We start from the raw sequence: 17532 nt of genomic DNA on the forward strand, positions 1-17532 counted from the left end.
TTTGTAAAATTAATTACATAGACTACATATATAATCACAGAATACTTCACTAATCAGTTTGCGGAGCTTGAATGACAGGTCAAAGACACAAAAATAAATTTCCGTTATTCTAATTTCCATGATGATTTTCTGTAAAGAAGCCGCAAAAACCAGGAACCAGATAACAGGTCATAACTAGTGCTTATTTTCATATGTCACTTCCACTTCGTTTTCAAAGAAAGCATGTAGAGTGTTTATGGATTGTCTGAGAGTGAACTTGAGCATCCCAGATTTTTGACGTGTCTTCTTTTTGTTTCAATGTCAATAACATGTCGAAATGAGTATGTCATGTTTTTATCACTTTGATCATATATATATGTTTATTGTGAAATCTTGTGATATGTCATTGAATGATGGAGATACTGACTGAAGTCGAGGCAAATTTATCAAATTTATTTATTTCTAGATCAATACGTGGAAAAGTCGAGCTGAAATACAGCGTGCATATAGAGAAAGACTGAAGCAGAAGAACAAACTTGACTATCTGAGGAAAGAAAGAGAAACAAGAGCACCGCCTTGCGGGTGCTGACGCTCATCTGATTTTTTTTGTATAATAGAAATATTGTCCTACCCATGATTTTCTAAGTCTAAAAAGGGCCATCACTCTTGCAAAAAGCAGGATAGAGTTATGTTTCTTGATGTACAGTGTCCACTTATGATGGTGAAAAACTGTTGCAAGTTTTAAAGCAATAGCTTTGATAGTTTATGAGAAAAGTTGACTTAAACATAATATTCAACCAAGAAAATGATTTTTCTAAGTCCAAAAGGGGCAATAATTATTGCAAAAAGCAGGATGGAGTTATGTTGCTTGCTGTACAGGGTCAGCCTATGATGGTGAACAAGAGTTGCAAGTTTTAAAGCAATAGCTTTGATAGTTTAAGAGAAAAAGTTGACCTAAACATAAAACTTAACCAAGAAATCTGATATTTTCTAAGTCCAAAAGGGGCCATAAATCTTGCAAAAAGCAGGATGGAGTTATGTTTCTTGCTGTACAGGTCAGCTTATGATGGTGAACAAGTGCTGCAAGTTTTAAAGGAATAGCTTTGATAGTTTAGGATAAAAGCTGACCTAAACATAAAACTTAACCAAGAAAACTGATTTTCTAAGTCCAAAAGGGGCAATAATTCTTGCAAAAAGCAAGATGGAGTTATGTTTCTTGATGTACAGGGTCTGCTTATGATGGTGAACAAGTATTCCTAGTTTCAAAGCAAAAGCTTTGATAGTTTAGGAGAAAAGTTGACCTAAACATAAAACTTAACCAAGAAATCTGATATTTTCTAAGTACAAAAGGGGCCATAAATCTTGCAAAAAGCAAGATGGAGTTATGTTTCTTGCTATACAGGGTCAGCTTATGATGGTGAACAAGTATTCCAAGTTTCAAAGCAATAGCTTTGATAGTTTAGGAGAAAAGCTGACCTAAACATAAAACTTAACCAGGCAACGCCGACGCCGACGCCGACACCGACGCCGACGCCGACGCCGACAACCGCTCAAGTGATGACAATAACTCATCATTTTTTTTCAAAAAATCAGATGAGCTAAAAAAGAACAGAAGTTACGTCCCATCTGCACAATTATCAGAAAATGATAGAAAAAAGAGGAACTGAAAGAACAGAGAAAACTTGAGAAAATTTTATCAGAGGAAAAGAGAACTTAGAACCACAATTCAGAGAGACCAGATGACCGGTGGCTATCAAAGTGCTGAAAGCCAACCAGGAACATCATATAACAGAGGAAGATTACCAATACGCTTTTATTTTAAAAGTGCAAGTGAGAGAACGAAAGGCGCTCTAAAACGTTGGACTGCACTGCTCCCTATTGTAGTTTACAACAAGAATGATAATTCTTAAAAAGAAGTCATACATCATCGTGTCAGATGAAATGGCACATAAAGTTTCAACTGTAATTACCTTCTTAGATGATATCATTCCCGGATTGAAGAAAACAGAGCCGATGTTAAATACAATTAATTACTGGAGTGATTCGCCATCTAGTCAGTAAAGAAATAAATATATTTTCAACATGGTCTCTAATCATCATAATATTTACGAAGTACACGCGGTATGGAATTATTTTGAGAGTGGCCATGGGAAGCGTCCATGTGATGGTGTTGTGAAAGTATCACAGATGAAGCCATAAGGTGTAGTAAATTTGTTATACAAGATGCCGAAAGTTTCTTTGAGTGGTCCAAAATATCAAGCATGAAAAATGTATGCTTTCGATGCTAGTAAATGTTCGGAGAAAAATATGTTAGTCAGTGAAATTCCATTAAAACCATAAACTTGAAAGTATGATACAATAGAAATATCTGTTACAAAAAAGTTTCTGTTACCATGATATGTAGCATTGCCTTGTGGTCCTCTACCAAAATTGTTCAAATTAATACCCTAGAGTGAAAAGAGGCCCTGCCCTGGGGGTTGCAAGTTTTACATAGATTTTTATAGGACTTTTTTTAAACCTTCTTGTCTGAAACTACAAGGCCTAGGCTTTTGATATTTGGTATGTTGCATTGCCTTATGGTCCTCTACCAAGATTATTCAAATTATTATCATTACTAAACTCTACACACATAAAACCATAAGACAGTTATTCAGTTTCTCTATGTCTATTGTGTTTTTACAAACCTCTGTGGAAGCAGACCACTTTCTTTTTTCAAGAAATCTTTATCTGAAATAAGAGTAAGAATATATGTTAACTAGAATGTGTTTGTAGGACACAGGGTGTGCCCCCACCAGTACATTTGTCACAAATAAGGGGCAATAATTCAAATGTTTGCAGTCTTAAGGGGGTATAGCCTCAACAAACGTTTTATATAAAGAATTAATTACTCTAGGCCCTCTACTTTTTTCAGATGAACATCACAAACAAAACTTGGCATTCTTCTTGAAGAATCTTAGTGCTTATTACAGAGTTATGGCCCTTGAAATAACCAAAATAATGGATTTTTTGTTTGTGATGCTCATAGCTCAAAAAGTATATGGCCTAGAATAATTAATCCTTTATATAAAATGTTTGTAAAATTCAAGCTCAGTGTTAATATGCATCAATCTGCCTAAAATCTATATGTAGAAAATTAAGCATATTTTGTCGAGAATATATGTTACAATATGTGTTGTAAATGATTACTACTAAATACAGCTGAAACTCAGTATCCCGAGTTCGAAGGGATCAAGCATTTTTACTTCGAGATACTAACTGAAAGGGTCTGACTGAAAATGTTATTCTGTGCACATGTTTTTGGAACGCGACTTGAAAATGTCCTAAAGATAGCCTGAATTTTGAGATAAGTGAGTTCCAGATATTGAGTTTCAACAGTATAAGTATTACATTGCAATGGCTGAAAATCAAAAAAATTATAATGAACTTTGAAGCCTGATTTAACATATAATAAAATTTTACATTAATTTATAACTCATTGCAGATATTCTTTTCTAAGCTAAAGGTAATACAGTCAACTGACCAATTCTCTTTGTACAGACTAACCTGGCTTGCCACTTCCAAACAGTTCGATGGAAGATATGGAACTGTCATCACCTCGACTCGGCTGTAAATTTTTCTTAAGTGTGTCCAATGTCTTCCTCAATTCCTCCAGCTGCTCTTGGGATACACGAGCCTCCGACGAACTCTAAAAATAGATGTGAACTTACTTGTGTAAAATGAATCAACTACCCCGCATGTTGTGGAAAAGGAACTCCCTACTGGTTGCAATTTTGTCTAAAAACAAGGTTCTACAAAGTTTTTGAACATAGCTCAAACAGAAAATGGAATTTTTTTATTACAACAACTTATCTGGTGAAAGAAATTTATTTTCTCGCTATTTCGACCATTTTGTTAAACTTTTTATTCAGTACTGGAAATATATTACTAGCCTGTTACGTTGACATCATTAATATTAACAACGACTTCATCAAACGTAAATACTGATTTTTCTAAATACCTATCTATTCAAACATTGCATTGATTACAGAACAATTCTCATGTTAATTCAGACTATCTAAATGTTTATCTTAATTTCTGTTTATGTGACAAAAATATTCAGCATCTGTAAGACTAAGCTGATTAAAACAGAACTGTACATGTGGAGCATCTGAATCAAAATTACCTGTCTATATGTCTGCCCTGCCTTAACACCTGCTGGAGACACTGTGTTTAGCTCCTGAGAGACACCTGGGTGGGTTACACTTTCAGTCTGGTCTTCATCTGTATCAGAAGCTGAAAATATCAAACCATTTCAATATTTTTTCCATCAGAAATTTTAGTATTTAACAACATTAAGTCTGACAAGTTTCTGGTTCAATAACAGTCATCTAGATAACAGCTCTGCCAAGCGGGGCAATATACGCCCGAAGGATTACATCATAGGATGGAAGCAAAATTTAAAGAACTTGACTGTTGTAGCCCAAAGGGGTGGAACAACAAAAGGAAAACTTCAAAAAACAGATCTAAGTCCACAAAAAAATATTCAAAGTCCACAAAAAACAAGAGCTGTCTCCACAGGATGACACACGCCCCCGATGGCACTTTGAATGAATAGTTATGGCCGATGTTAGAGTTTAGGACCTTTGACCTACGGATCTGGGTCTTGCGCGCGACACGTCATCTTACTGTGCCACACATTCATGCATAGTTATTTTAAAATCCATGCATGAATGACAAAGATATGGACCGGACACGCCCATCAATGCACTATCATGAAATATGACCTTTAGCGTCTAAGTGTGACCTTGACCTTTGAGCTACAGACCTGGGTCTTGCACGCGACACGTCGTCTTACTGTGGTACACATTCATGCCAAGTTATTTGAAAATCCATCCATGGATGACAAAGATATGGACCGGACACGAATGCACTTTCATGAAAAATGACCTTTAACGTCTAAGTGTGACCTTGACCTTTGAGCTACGGACCTGGGTCTTGCGCGTGACACGTCGTCTTACTGTGCCACACATTCATGTGTAGTTACTTGAAAATCCATCCATGGATGACAAAGATATGGACCGGACACGATTGCACTATCATGAAAAAAGACCTTTAACGTCTAAGTGTGACCTTGACCTTTGAGCTACGGACCTGGGTCTTGCACGCGACACGTCGTCTTACTGTGGTACACATTCATGCCAAGTTATTTGAAAATCCATCCATGGATGACAAAGATATGGACCGGACACGAATGCACTATCATGAAAAATGACCTTTAACGTCTTAGTGTGACCTTGACCTTTGAGCTACGGACCTGGGTCTTGCGCGTGACACGTCGTCTTACTGTGGTACACATTCATGCCAAGTTATTTGGAAATCCATCCATGGATGACAAAGATATGGACCGGACACGCCCAACTATCATGAAAAATGACCTTTAAAGTCTAAGTGTGACCTTGACCTTTGAGCTACAGACCTGGGTCTTGCGCGCGACACGTCGTCTTACTGTGGTACACATTCATGCCAAGTTATTTGAAAATCCATCCATGGATGACAAAGATATGGACCGGACACGCCCAACTATCATGAAAAATGACCTTTAAAGTCTAAGTGTGACCTTGACCTTTGAGCTACAGACCTGGGTCTTGCGCGCGACACGTCGTCTTACTGTGGTACACATTCATGCCAAGTTATTTGAAAATCCATCCATGGATGACAAAGACATGGACCGGACACGCCCAACTATCATGAAAAATGACCTTTAAAGTCTAAGTGTGACCTTGACCTTTGAGCTACAGACCTGGGTCTTGCGCGCGACACGTCGTCTTACTGTGGTACACATTCATGCCAAGTTATTTGAAAATCCATCCATGGATGACAAAGATATCGACCGGACACGCCCAACTATCATGAAAATGACCTTTAAAGTCTAAGTATGACCTTGACCTTTGAGCTACCGACCTGGGTCTTGCGCGCGACACGTCGTCTTACTGTGGTACATATTCATGCAAAGTTATTTGAAAATCCATCCATCGATGACAAAGATATGGACCGGACACGAAAATTGCGGACAGACCGACAGACAGACAGACGGTTCAAAAACTATATGCCTCCCTTCGGGGCATAAAAATCCTTATCAGGTACAGGTATGTAAAAATACACCTAAAAAATTAGAGGTACCATCCATCTTGTACCACAGAAAAGTGGTTTCCCTACGGCCAATAATAAAAAAGTTTCAAAATAAGCTATTTAAAGTAACATAAAGGGATGCAATTCAAAAAAAAAATTATTGTAAGTGAACAAACAAGAGCTGTCTCCATAGGATGACACATGCCTCCGATGGCACTTTAAATGAATAGTTATGGCCGATGTTAGAGTTTAGGACCTTTGACCTACGGACCTGGGTCTTGCGCGCGACACGTCGTCTTACTGTGGTACACATTCATGCCCAATAATTTTTAAATCCATGCATGAATGACAAAGATATGGACCGGACACGCCCATCAATGCACTATCATGAAATATGACCTTTAACGTCTAAGTGTGACCTTGACCTTTGAGCTACAGACCTGGGTCTTGCGCGCGACACATCATCTTACTGTGGTACACATTCATGCCAAGTTATTTGAAAATCCATCCATGGATGACAAAGATATGGACCGGACACGATTGCACTATCATGAAAAATGACCTTTAACGTCTAAGTGTGACCTTGACCTTTGAGCTACGGACCTGGGTCTTGCGCGTGACACGTCGTCTTACTGTGGTACACATTCATGCCAAGTTATTTGAAAATCCATCCACGGATGACAAAGATATGGACCGGACACGCCCAACTATCATGAAAAATGACCTTTAAAGTCTAAGTGTGACCTTGACCTTTGAGCTACAGACCTGGGTCTTGCGCCCGACACGTCGTCTTACTGTGGTACACATTCATGTCAAGTTATTTGAAAATCCATCCATGGATGACAAAGATATGGACCGGACACGCCCAACTATCATGAAAAATGACCTTTAAAGTCTAAGTATGACCTTGACCTTTGAGCTACGGACCTGGGTCTTGCGCGCGACACGTCGTCTTACTGTGGTACACATTCATGCAAAGTTATTTGAAAATCCATCCATCGATGACAAAGATATGGACCGGACACGAAAATTGCGGACAGACCTACAGAAAGACAGACGGTTCAAAAACTATATGCCTCCCTTCGGGGGCATAAAAATCCTTATCAGGTACAGGTATGTAAAAATACACCTAAAAAATTAGAGGTACCATCCATCTTGTACCACAGAAAAGTGGTTTCCCTACGGCCAATAATAAAAAAGTTTCAAAATAAGCTATTTATAGTAACATAAAAGGGATGCAATTCAAAAAAAAAATTATTGTAAGTGAACAAACAAGACCTGTCTCCATAGGATGACACATGCCCCCGATGGCACTTTAAATGAATAGTTATGGCCGATGTTAGAGTTTAGGACCTTTGACCTACGGACCTGGGTCTTGCGCGCGACACGTCGTCTTACTGTGGTACACATTCATGCCCAATAATTTTTAAATCCATGCATGAATGACAAAGATATGGACCGGACACGCCCATCAATGCACTATCATGAAATATGACCTTTAACGTCTAAGTGTGACCTTGACCTTTGAGCTACAGACCTGGGTCTTGCGCGCGACACATCATCTTACTGTGGTACACATTCATGCCAAGTTATTTGAAAATCCATCCATGGATGACAAAGATATGGACCGGACACGATTGCACTATCATGAAAAAAGACCTTTAACGTCTAAGTGTGACCTTGACCTTTGAGCTACGGACCTGGGTCTTGCATGCGACACGTCGTCTTACTGTGGTACACATTCATGCCAAGTTATTTGAAAATCCATCCATGGATGACAAAGATATGGACCGGACACGAATGCACTATCATGAAAAATGACCTTTAACGTCTAAGTGTGACCTTGACCTTTGAGCTACGGACCTGGGTCTTGCGCGTGACACGTCGTCTTACTGTGGTACACATTCATGCCAAGTTATTTGAAAATCCATCCATCGATGACAAAGATATGGACCGGACACGAAAACTGCGGACAGACTGACAGACCGACAGATGGTTCAAAAACGATATGCCTCTCTTCGGGGGAATAAAAAAGAGATCTGTCAAATAAAAACAAGAGCACTGCAATGCAGAGCATTATACACAAAGCAAAGTCATATATGACCTTTGACCCTTAAGTGTGACCTTGAACTTGAAGCAAGTCATCCGGAACATGCGCTCTGCACGTTGTCTTGGTGTGGTGATCATTTCTGCCAAGTTTCTTTGAAATCCTTCCAGCAGGTCAAGAGTTACAGAGCAGACACGAAACAAACTGATATGACTTTTGACCCCTAAGTGTGACCTTGACCTTGAAGCGAGTCATCCGGAACATGCGCTCTGCACGTTGTCTTGGTGTGGTGAACATTTGTGTCAAGTTTCTTTGAAATCCTTCATGGGGTTCAAGAGTTACAGAGCAGACACGAAACAAACTGATATGACCTTTGACTCCTAAGTGTGACCTTGACCTTGAAGCAAGACATCCAAAACATGCACTCTGCACGTGGTCTCAGTGTGGTGAACATTTGTGTCAAGTTTCCTTGAAATCGTTCAAGGGGTTCAAGAGTTATAGAGCGGACACGAAATTGCTAACGGACAGACAGACGGACAGATGGACGGACGGACGGACGGACACCAGCGTCATAACATAATACGTCCCTTCGGGCGTATAAAAAAGCATTCAGTCCAAATAGTCCCACTGATCTAAATGCTGTTTAAGCAACAGAATTTCCACTTTATATGACACTGACTGTCTACAGGTTTCTTGACTTCCTACCAGTACTACATTGCTCCTTGGTTCATATACCAAACAGTACCTGAAGATGATTCAAAAATGGAATGTAAATTATCACTTTCAACAAATCACATCACTGAGAACATTTTACTTTGGGTTACTGACTTTTGGCTTGATCATCTTGTGCTTCTAAGCTCACCTTATTGACTGTCTCTATAGTAAGATAGCCAAGATAGCAGATACATTCATTTGCCAACAATGTTGCACCACTTTGGATGGCACCTACACACCAGATAATTTAAAAGGTTTGACACTTACACATTGATACATCACTAGGAAGTGAAATGTAGTTGCTTCCACTTTTCTCTTTACTTTTATACATTTCCATAGAGACAAAAGTGTGTTAAATTGTAGATTTTCTTTCCAAAAAGAAAAAAAAACAATGATGTGAACAATTCCGTTTCAATACTAAGGATACAGGCTGGTTATACTAAGTACATTTAAAACAAGTTAAAGCTTAGCAAAAGTTCCTTCTAGGGCACATCTATATGAATATATAATAATCATCTTGTAAAGTTGTGGCTGCAATGTCTGTTTTAAATATTGGTCATCAGCGTGTGGAACCCCGGGCTTGGACGCATGGCCAAGTCCGGTCTACCTTATTTACAAATATATTCGCTTTATTTTTTTTCTGTTTAACATCCTAATGTAGTGATTTGATGCGCAGTCTACGTCGCCACACACAACAAACTTAGTGGTCATTGATCAAGTAATTCATGGCTATAATTTAGTAGAATCTTTCCTAAATCACGTGAATGTGACATCCAGTCATTCGAAGTGTGAATTTGTTATACACAATGAGAGGATCGCAACGGGTTTTGTTTTCACGTATTGTCCATGCATTCGAAGGTAACGACGTATGTTAATCTTTGTGATAAATAAGATGTTTGGCATGTTTCAACAACGCCATTTTCCATCCTCAGGTTTAGTAATATGTAGTCTGCAGAGCATGATCAACCAGAGAGTCGTCACAATTAGGAGAGAATAATTTTAACTACAGGTTATTTCTAAGGTCACAGAGATTGACTGATCTCAAGAGAAGGAACAATTAAAGACATTAAAATCATTATACCATATGACAGTTTAAATTCCATGCCTAAAATGTACCTTAAAGTTATCTTAAGAACTTAAATATACCGTCTTGTTTGTGACTCGGCAGACGAAGAATGAAGCGCGGAGCAACACCACTTGGACTACCAGCTACCGGAGTAACAGGATCAATGTTTGTATCATCATTGTCGTCTTCAACAACCTCAACAGAACTTGTTGTACTGGTTGTATCATCATCCTTGAAAGACAAGAAAATAGTTTCTTTATTGTAATTGTCAGTGAAATGCTATTTATTTCTATGTGTATATTGGATGAAAGTGTACACTCTCATAAACTCAGCCTAACAAGAAATATATATTTATTTCATGTTTTGTTGTTATTTACTGAAATATAACAGTAGATTATATAATTATTGAATTCTGTACTTTCTACGTTTCAAACAGTAAGATTTTCATTTTCATATATATTTTCAATGCTACAGAAGTACACTTGAACATAACATAATATCTAGTTAATTCTTTCCAACACCATTAAAGATATATAAGTACATAAATACATAGAAAACATAATGGTACATGTTCCACCATATGAAAATTTAAAAGAAATCTTAAACTCTCAAAGAATTATTTTACTTGTTTCTACATTAACATTATGATGTCATTATTTTGTTGGTGACATTGCCCAAAGTAATACAACATAGATGTAAAATGCATGCATTCAAGATGGAAAATAAAACACTTTGACCTTCAAAATATCACCAGCTGCATGTGATGGCTTTTCTAAACAATTGGCAGAAACACTCATTTATCAACCTGGTCAATGTACCTGTGTACCGCAGGTGTGACATAAAGCATGTTACTTTTAAAGCTAAAATAGACCTTGTTTTATTTACGGGTAGTGTTAATATCATAAATTATACATTGTGTTGTCTGCAACTATGGCTGTCAGAAGAAAACCAAGTTCATTTACAATAAAAAAGCAGTACTAATATTATAAAATCGTATTTAAGTTTTGCTGCATCTATATATCTGTCAGCAAAACATAGGCATGTCTTTCTTTGATATGGCAGATGTGGTACTCAATATATCTTAGCGAAAACAATTATATCTCGTACAACAGCTTGGTAAACAGATGTGACTGATGCAAATTTCTTCATGTATATTTGATAATCTTAGCAGCATACGATGCTATGGTGCTCATACTGCAGACAGTGAAATAGGACCATGTAAAGCTCTATGTTTAAGTTCTTCTGAAACATCACTTTCCAGATAATAGCATATTGCAATATGATTTGTTGTATCATAATAATATATTATATACCAAGATACAAATTTCTCATCACACCCATTTCTTATGATGATTATATTACACCAAAGTGAAACAAAATCGATGCATGCTTCTATTTAAGAAGCTGTTTCAAATGCAAAAAAAATAAAGTTAAAGCAACTACAGAAATAATTAATAATTCATTAAAAAGATATACAAACTGGCAATTCCCCGTGTTTGTCTACCATTGACCAATCCGAGAAAACACTGCTCTCTCCTGTATCTGACATAGGTCTGCTATCACCTGTGTCGGACATTGTTCCACTTTCTCCTGAATCTGACATGATTCATGTCAAATAACTAGGTCAATGAGAAACTGAAAAAGACAAGTCAAAGTCCTTAATTAATCTCCAGATTTATGTCAGCCCAAACATATTGAAAGTTCATAAGTCCAATGTATAATCTGGAATAGTATGGTCAACTGCTAAGAGGGTAGAAAGACAGCAATTTTTTGTGTTACATAAAACATGACTATGTTGACTATAAGAAACTCTGTCCATATGAACTTAACTTTGATATACAGACATGCCAGAAACAAATATCAAACATCCAATTATATATACATTGCTTAACAATAAACATTTGAATGAGTTTTCAATGATGTAATTAAGATTCAAATGACTGTTAAGTAGCAATACAATAATGAAGGTCATGTTGACCCAATCAGTCACTTGTGGAACAATTATGGGAGCTAGGTAATGCTGCAACACTCCAGCCTACTAATGAATTTAATTATGTTTGATCTACATTCTATCAGTATTACTAGCAATATAACGCCTAGACACAAAACATTCAGATCAGCCAGATTCCTGGCAAGATAAAAAGGGGTATAAAAAGGGCATAATTTTGCCAAAAAAGTAGGCCATGGTTAGGCGTAAAAAAAAAAAATTGTTTGTTTCCGGTATCCCAACCTACCCTAAATTTTTGGCCCGACCCTAAATGTTTTTATGGCCTTGGAGAATGATTTTTTCAACTTTTTGACAAAAAGTTGCAAAACTGCACTTATTATGCTTTAAACATAGAAATCAACTTACTGATGCTCTAAAGGCAAAACCAACCTATTTGTAAACATTTTTTGACAAAATAATAATTTCCGAAAAGTCTCCATTAATAAAAAAAATATTCCAAAAAAAAAAAAAAAAATTCCGACCTACCTACCCTAAATTTTTTGAGCATGTTACCGGAAACAAAGAATTATTTTTCTTAGGCCTTATGTTGCCTGTCATGTGGGGTCTTCTCATGACTGTACAGGAGTTTGAAAACATTTGGTTGAGTTGTTTCTAAGAAACATCGTTGCTTACAAGCAAAATCTCCAAAAGCTTTCTATGATAAATAGTGTATAATTTTGACAAAATGTTATGCAGAGTTATGAAATCTGCTTGTAGATTATCTGATCATTCATAGCAGGTTTATAGGCCACTTTCAACAGCCTTGCTGTTAAATTGGGTTTAGGGTTAACTCTTTAGCGTTATGATTAGTGTCTGCCTACAGTTTACAAGGTCCGGAGTTCGAGCCCCAGTAGGGACCTTGGTATTTTCTCTCCCAGGGTTTACTTTAATGGCAGCAAAGATGTTTGCCAGACTAATACAGTGAGCATGGAGGGTCATTCTGGAGAGCTTGTGAGCTCTGAAAAGTAAAGGGGGGGAGAAAAGTGTAGTTAAAGTAAGATTACTCTTCAGCGACGTGGTTAGAATGTCCGCTGCAACTTAAGTTTACGGATCACGCGGTCCAGGTTTGAACCCCAGTAGGGACCTTGGTATTTTTTTCACTAGGGTTTACTTTATTGTTATGCTGAGTTAAGCCAAAGAAGTATAAATACACAGAATGGCAACTGGCTATAATCTCGCGTGATCTCGTGTCAGAGCGTGAATCGACGTTATCTTAGTAAAAACAAACATCGGCAAGCATGGAGTTACAATTTGTACCTTTAAAAATACATTTAAAATACATGTTTGCTTCTGAAACAACATTAGTTTAATGTGAAATAGTCTTACTAAGACACAAAGTACATGTTTTTTACCATCAAAAGAAGCGTGGTCATACAGTGATAATTAATTTACCGATGAATAATTGCTTTTGCATACAAAATGGCCATGGAGAACCCGTCCATGTGGTAAACGAGATCTCATTCAGTTGTCATGTTTTTTTGGTGAGATTTGCTCCATATATGCCTTTCAAGTTGCCGATCTATTTATTTTACAGCTCTTTGGTTAAACATCCCTTTTCTACATGGCAGTGGCTATGATTACTGAACCACAATCCTAGCCTCCGACTCTAGGATTACGGAAGTTCTGTATTCCTAGACACACCTATCAGGATAGGCTAGGATTATGGAAGTATTTAAGAGGCATCAAATATATGTTATGACATGCATAAACGATGTTGTAAACTTACTTTTTTCATTTAAAATAGCGAAAACGACATCCAAATCTTATATGGGTGTTGATTTCGCCCGATTCTATATGCGCAGAAATCTAAAGTGACAGGCAAAATCAAATCATCAAATTTGAAGTAATGAATATTTTTAAAAATATTTTTGAGCTATCATAAAGAATATACTCAGTTCTTCATTTGTCTGCCAATTTTCAAAAAAATAATAATAAATATTTAGTGTGGTTTAGGAAAGAAAAACGTAACTATGTATACGGGTGTTGATTTCGCCCGTTTCTTTAAGATTATACTAACCCGAAATGACTGATCGATAACACAAAATAATAGGGCAGGCATGAAAAAAACAACAACGCTATTTTATGTCTATGTTATACTGCTTAACAATTGTTATCGATTATAACTAGCAGGCGCTATGTCAGAGATAGCTGTTAAAAATAATAAGAATACAGAGATTATGTGCATCTCAAAGATAAAGTAAAAGAACTATTTTACAGATCAGGTTAAAAGGTAAAAGCAGGAAGTTGAATTAGAACTGATAGAAGGCTGGTAGCTGCCCAGCAAATACTTCTAAGCTGGGACTAGCTTGCAAAGACACAGGCAGACTGTTCCACAGACGTATGCTTCTGGGAAAAAAGGAGTTTGCATGATAATGTGTCTTTGAATATGGTATCAAGTAGTTCAAGCTTCTAGTAGGTCTAAGGTGAATGTGGTCAACAAAAACAAGGTGTTGTTGGATCTTGTATAACACAGTAACTGAGCTGATCTTACGGCGTTGTTCTAGGGTTTGCCAGTTTAGTTCATTTATCATTTTGGAGACACTACTGGTGTAATTGTAGTCATTATAGACATATCTTGCTGCAGATCTTTGAACTTGCTCAATTTTATGGGTTAGGTATTTTTGCCATGGATGCCATATGGTGGAACAGTACTCTAACTGGGGTCTAACATACCGTATTTTCCCGAATAAACGCCCCTGGGGGCGTTACATTTTCCAAAGAGGTTCATTTGAGGTAAAAAAATAAATAAACAAGAGTGCCAGAATGTCACAATATACGCCCGTCACAGCAAATTTCTTTACATTAGCACCTGTATTTGCAAATGGAATTTTAATTATTAGTTGTTTACAATGTTGTTTTTTTTTTAGAAATTATTGTAATTCTTTTTATTTTATAAGTCCACAAAAAAAAAAATCATTACCAGGTCAAGATACCTTAAAATACACCCAAAATTTGAAAGTAACATCAATGTTGTACCACAGAAAAGTGGTCTTGGTTTTTCCCTACGGTCAATTATAAAAAAATTACAATGTAAGTTATTTATAGTAACAACTAAGGGAAGTTAATCTTTAAAGAGAAAAAAAAAATCCGCCCCCCCCAAAAAATTGTAAGTCCACACAAAAATCCTTACCAGGTAGAGATAGCTCAAAATACACCTCAGAATTGGATGTAACATGCATGTTGTACTACAGAAAAGTGGTCTCGATTTTTCGCTACGACTAGTAATGAAAAAGTTAGAATATAAGCTATTTATAGTAACAGCAAAGGGAAGTAATTCAAAAGAAGGGACCAGTGCATGACACTCCGTCTCAAGATGGTGTACAATTGTGCCAAGTTACATCAAAATCCCTCCATGCATGAAGTAGAAATGCACAGGACAAGTCATTCTTGTATCTGACCTTTGGCCTGTAAGTGTGACCTTGACCTTAGACCTAGGGACCTGGTTCCTGCGCATGACACTCCGTCTCATGATGGTGAACAACTGTGCCAAGTTGTATCAAAATCCCTCAATGCATGAAGAAGAAATGCTCCAGACAAAGTTTTCATTCTTGTATCTTTGACCTCTAAGTGTGACCTTGACCTTACCTCTAGGGACCTGGTTCTTGCGCATGACACTCCGTCTCATGATGGTGAACAATTGTGCGAAGCTACATCAAAGTCCATTCATGCATGAAGAAGATATGCTCCGGACAAAGTTTTCATTATTGTATCCTTTGACCTCTAAGTGTGACCTTGACCTTAGACCTAGGGACCTGGTTCTTGCGCATGACACTCCCTCTCATTATGGTGAACAACTGTGCCAAGCTACATCAAAATCATTCCATTCATGAAGAAGATATGCTCCGGACAAAGTCATTCTTGAATTTTTCATTCTTGTATCCTTTGACCTCTAAGTGTGACCTTGACCTTAGACCTAGGGACCTGGTTTTTGCGCATGACACTCCGTCTCATGATGATGAACAATTGTGCCAACTTTCATAAAAATCCCTCCATGCATGAAGAAGATATGCTCCGGACAGTCATTCTTGAATTTGACCTTTGACCTCTAAGTGTGACCTTGACCTTAGACCTAAGGACCTGGTTCTTGCGCATGACACTCCGTTTCATGATGGTGAACAACTGTGCCAAGTTTCTTCTAAATCCCTCCATGCATGTAGAAGATATGCTCCGGACAAGGTCTGTGGACGCCGCCCGCCCATCCGCCCGCCAGGGGCGTTCCCATAATACGTCCCGTTTTTCAAACGGGCGTATAAAAATGAAAATTTTTACAAAACTTAAAAACATCATTCAAACCAACTGTAAAGTGTTTCTGTGTTGTTTAATTCCCCCAAAACGTAATTATTTGGCATCCAATTTAATGCAGTGTGTCTTAAAATTATGCATTTAAATATGGTACCTCATGTATTCCGTGACACGCTCGCGACATTACACATTACGTCATCATACCCAAACAGCTGTGTACTCCGATAATATTTTCCTTAGTACATGCGGGTAGCAATACACAATGTCAGTGGTTTGACACGCTGCTTATGTGTCGGCTTTTAAATTAAAAGTTATTAAAACTGCCGAAGAAAAGGTTAACACTTTGCCGCAAATTTGTTTAAAGTCGACAGGAAGCTTGTGCGCAGGTGGTGCAAAAACAAATCAAAAATGGATTTACCGTTTAATTTTCTATTTGATGATTGGATACGTACCGTACTTAGTATAAACGTTTTGGATTTACGGTACATGGACTGTTTAAAAGTGTGTTTAATTCTTAATACATTGGATACTTACTGTAAATTACTTATTATGTGGACTTATAAAAACGAGGTAGGTGATTTTTTTTTCGTTCTTGTTGACTTTTCTTCCCTCCAAAACGGGTGGGGGGCGTTAATTAGAGGGGGGGGGGGCTTAATTCGGGAAAATACGGTAGGTTTTATATGCAACCTCTTTGACTCTTTTATTTGGGGTTTTGACATTACATTTGAGGAATCTTAGGGAATTTTTTGCTTTGGATGTTACATTATTGATATGATTGGTCCATGATAGGTCTTTACTAATGGTTATGCCTAAGTATTTGGCAGAATCAGCCGATTTTAACTCGATGTCATGCAGCTTATAAGGGAATATTACAGGGCTTCTTTTGCAACTGATTCTTAGGACTTCGCACTTATCTGGATTGAATTCCATGGATCAATCAGACTCCCAGGTTTCGAGACTGAAAAGGTCTTGCTGTAGGTGTAACTGACTATGATTTTCAGAACGTGGGAACAAACAAAATAAAAGAATACCTTCTGTTTTCATATCAAAACGTAAATAAATAAATGTCACGTGACTTGCTCATTGCTAATCGAAATTTTCGGATGTATAATTAATGCAAAAATACAACAGATTTCCCCTTACGTAATTTTATATGTTGGAGAACATATTTTGTCGGTAAAGGGGTATTAAAACCGCAAGTTGGACCCAAAGTGACCACAGAGTAAACAGTTGCAATAAGTACGAATCTGCGCATGAAATTGTGCGCTGTCAGTTACCAAAAAATATCGACCAATCAGATATTGATTCGTAAACACAAGTTTGACAGTTGGCGGGAAATTTTGCTCTTTATTTAAAATATCTCCCGCCTACGTACAGGACCATTGAACA

General features: G+C 37.4%; 1 protein-coding gene across 1 annotated transcript in view; it reads right to left on the reverse strand.

Annotated features, from left to right (window-relative positions):
- LOC123566444 (putative leucine-rich repeat-containing protein DDB_G0290503) overlaps nucleotides 1–17253 on the reverse strand; it is a 49936-nt gene extending 32683 nt beyond the window's left edge. The window contains exons 1-6 of the mRNA XM_053549841.1: nucleotides 17175–17253; nucleotides 11395–11549; nucleotides 9995–10145; nucleotides 4142–4251; nucleotides 3523–3664; nucleotides 2664–2706 (exon numbers count right to left, since the gene is read on the reverse strand). Coding sequence (XP_053405816.1) covers nucleotides 2664–2706; nucleotides 3523–3664; nucleotides 4142–4251; nucleotides 9995–10145; nucleotides 11395–11517 — 569 coding nt within the window. The 5' untranslated portion in view covers nucleotides 11518–11549; nucleotides 17175–17253. The remainder of the gene's footprint in view (nucleotides 1–2663; nucleotides 2707–3522; nucleotides 3665–4141; nucleotides 4252–9994; nucleotides 10146–11394; nucleotides 11550–17174) is intronic.
- Between the last annotated feature and the right edge of the window lie 279 nt (nucleotides 17254–17532).

The sequence above is a fragment of the Mercenaria mercenaria genome, chromosome 8 (genome assembly GCF_021730395.1).
Source record: "Mercenaria mercenaria strain notata chromosome 8, MADL_Memer_1, whole genome shotgun sequence".
Taxonomy (NCBI): Eukaryota; Metazoa; Mollusca; class Bivalvia; order Venerida; family Veneridae; genus Mercenaria; species Mercenaria mercenaria.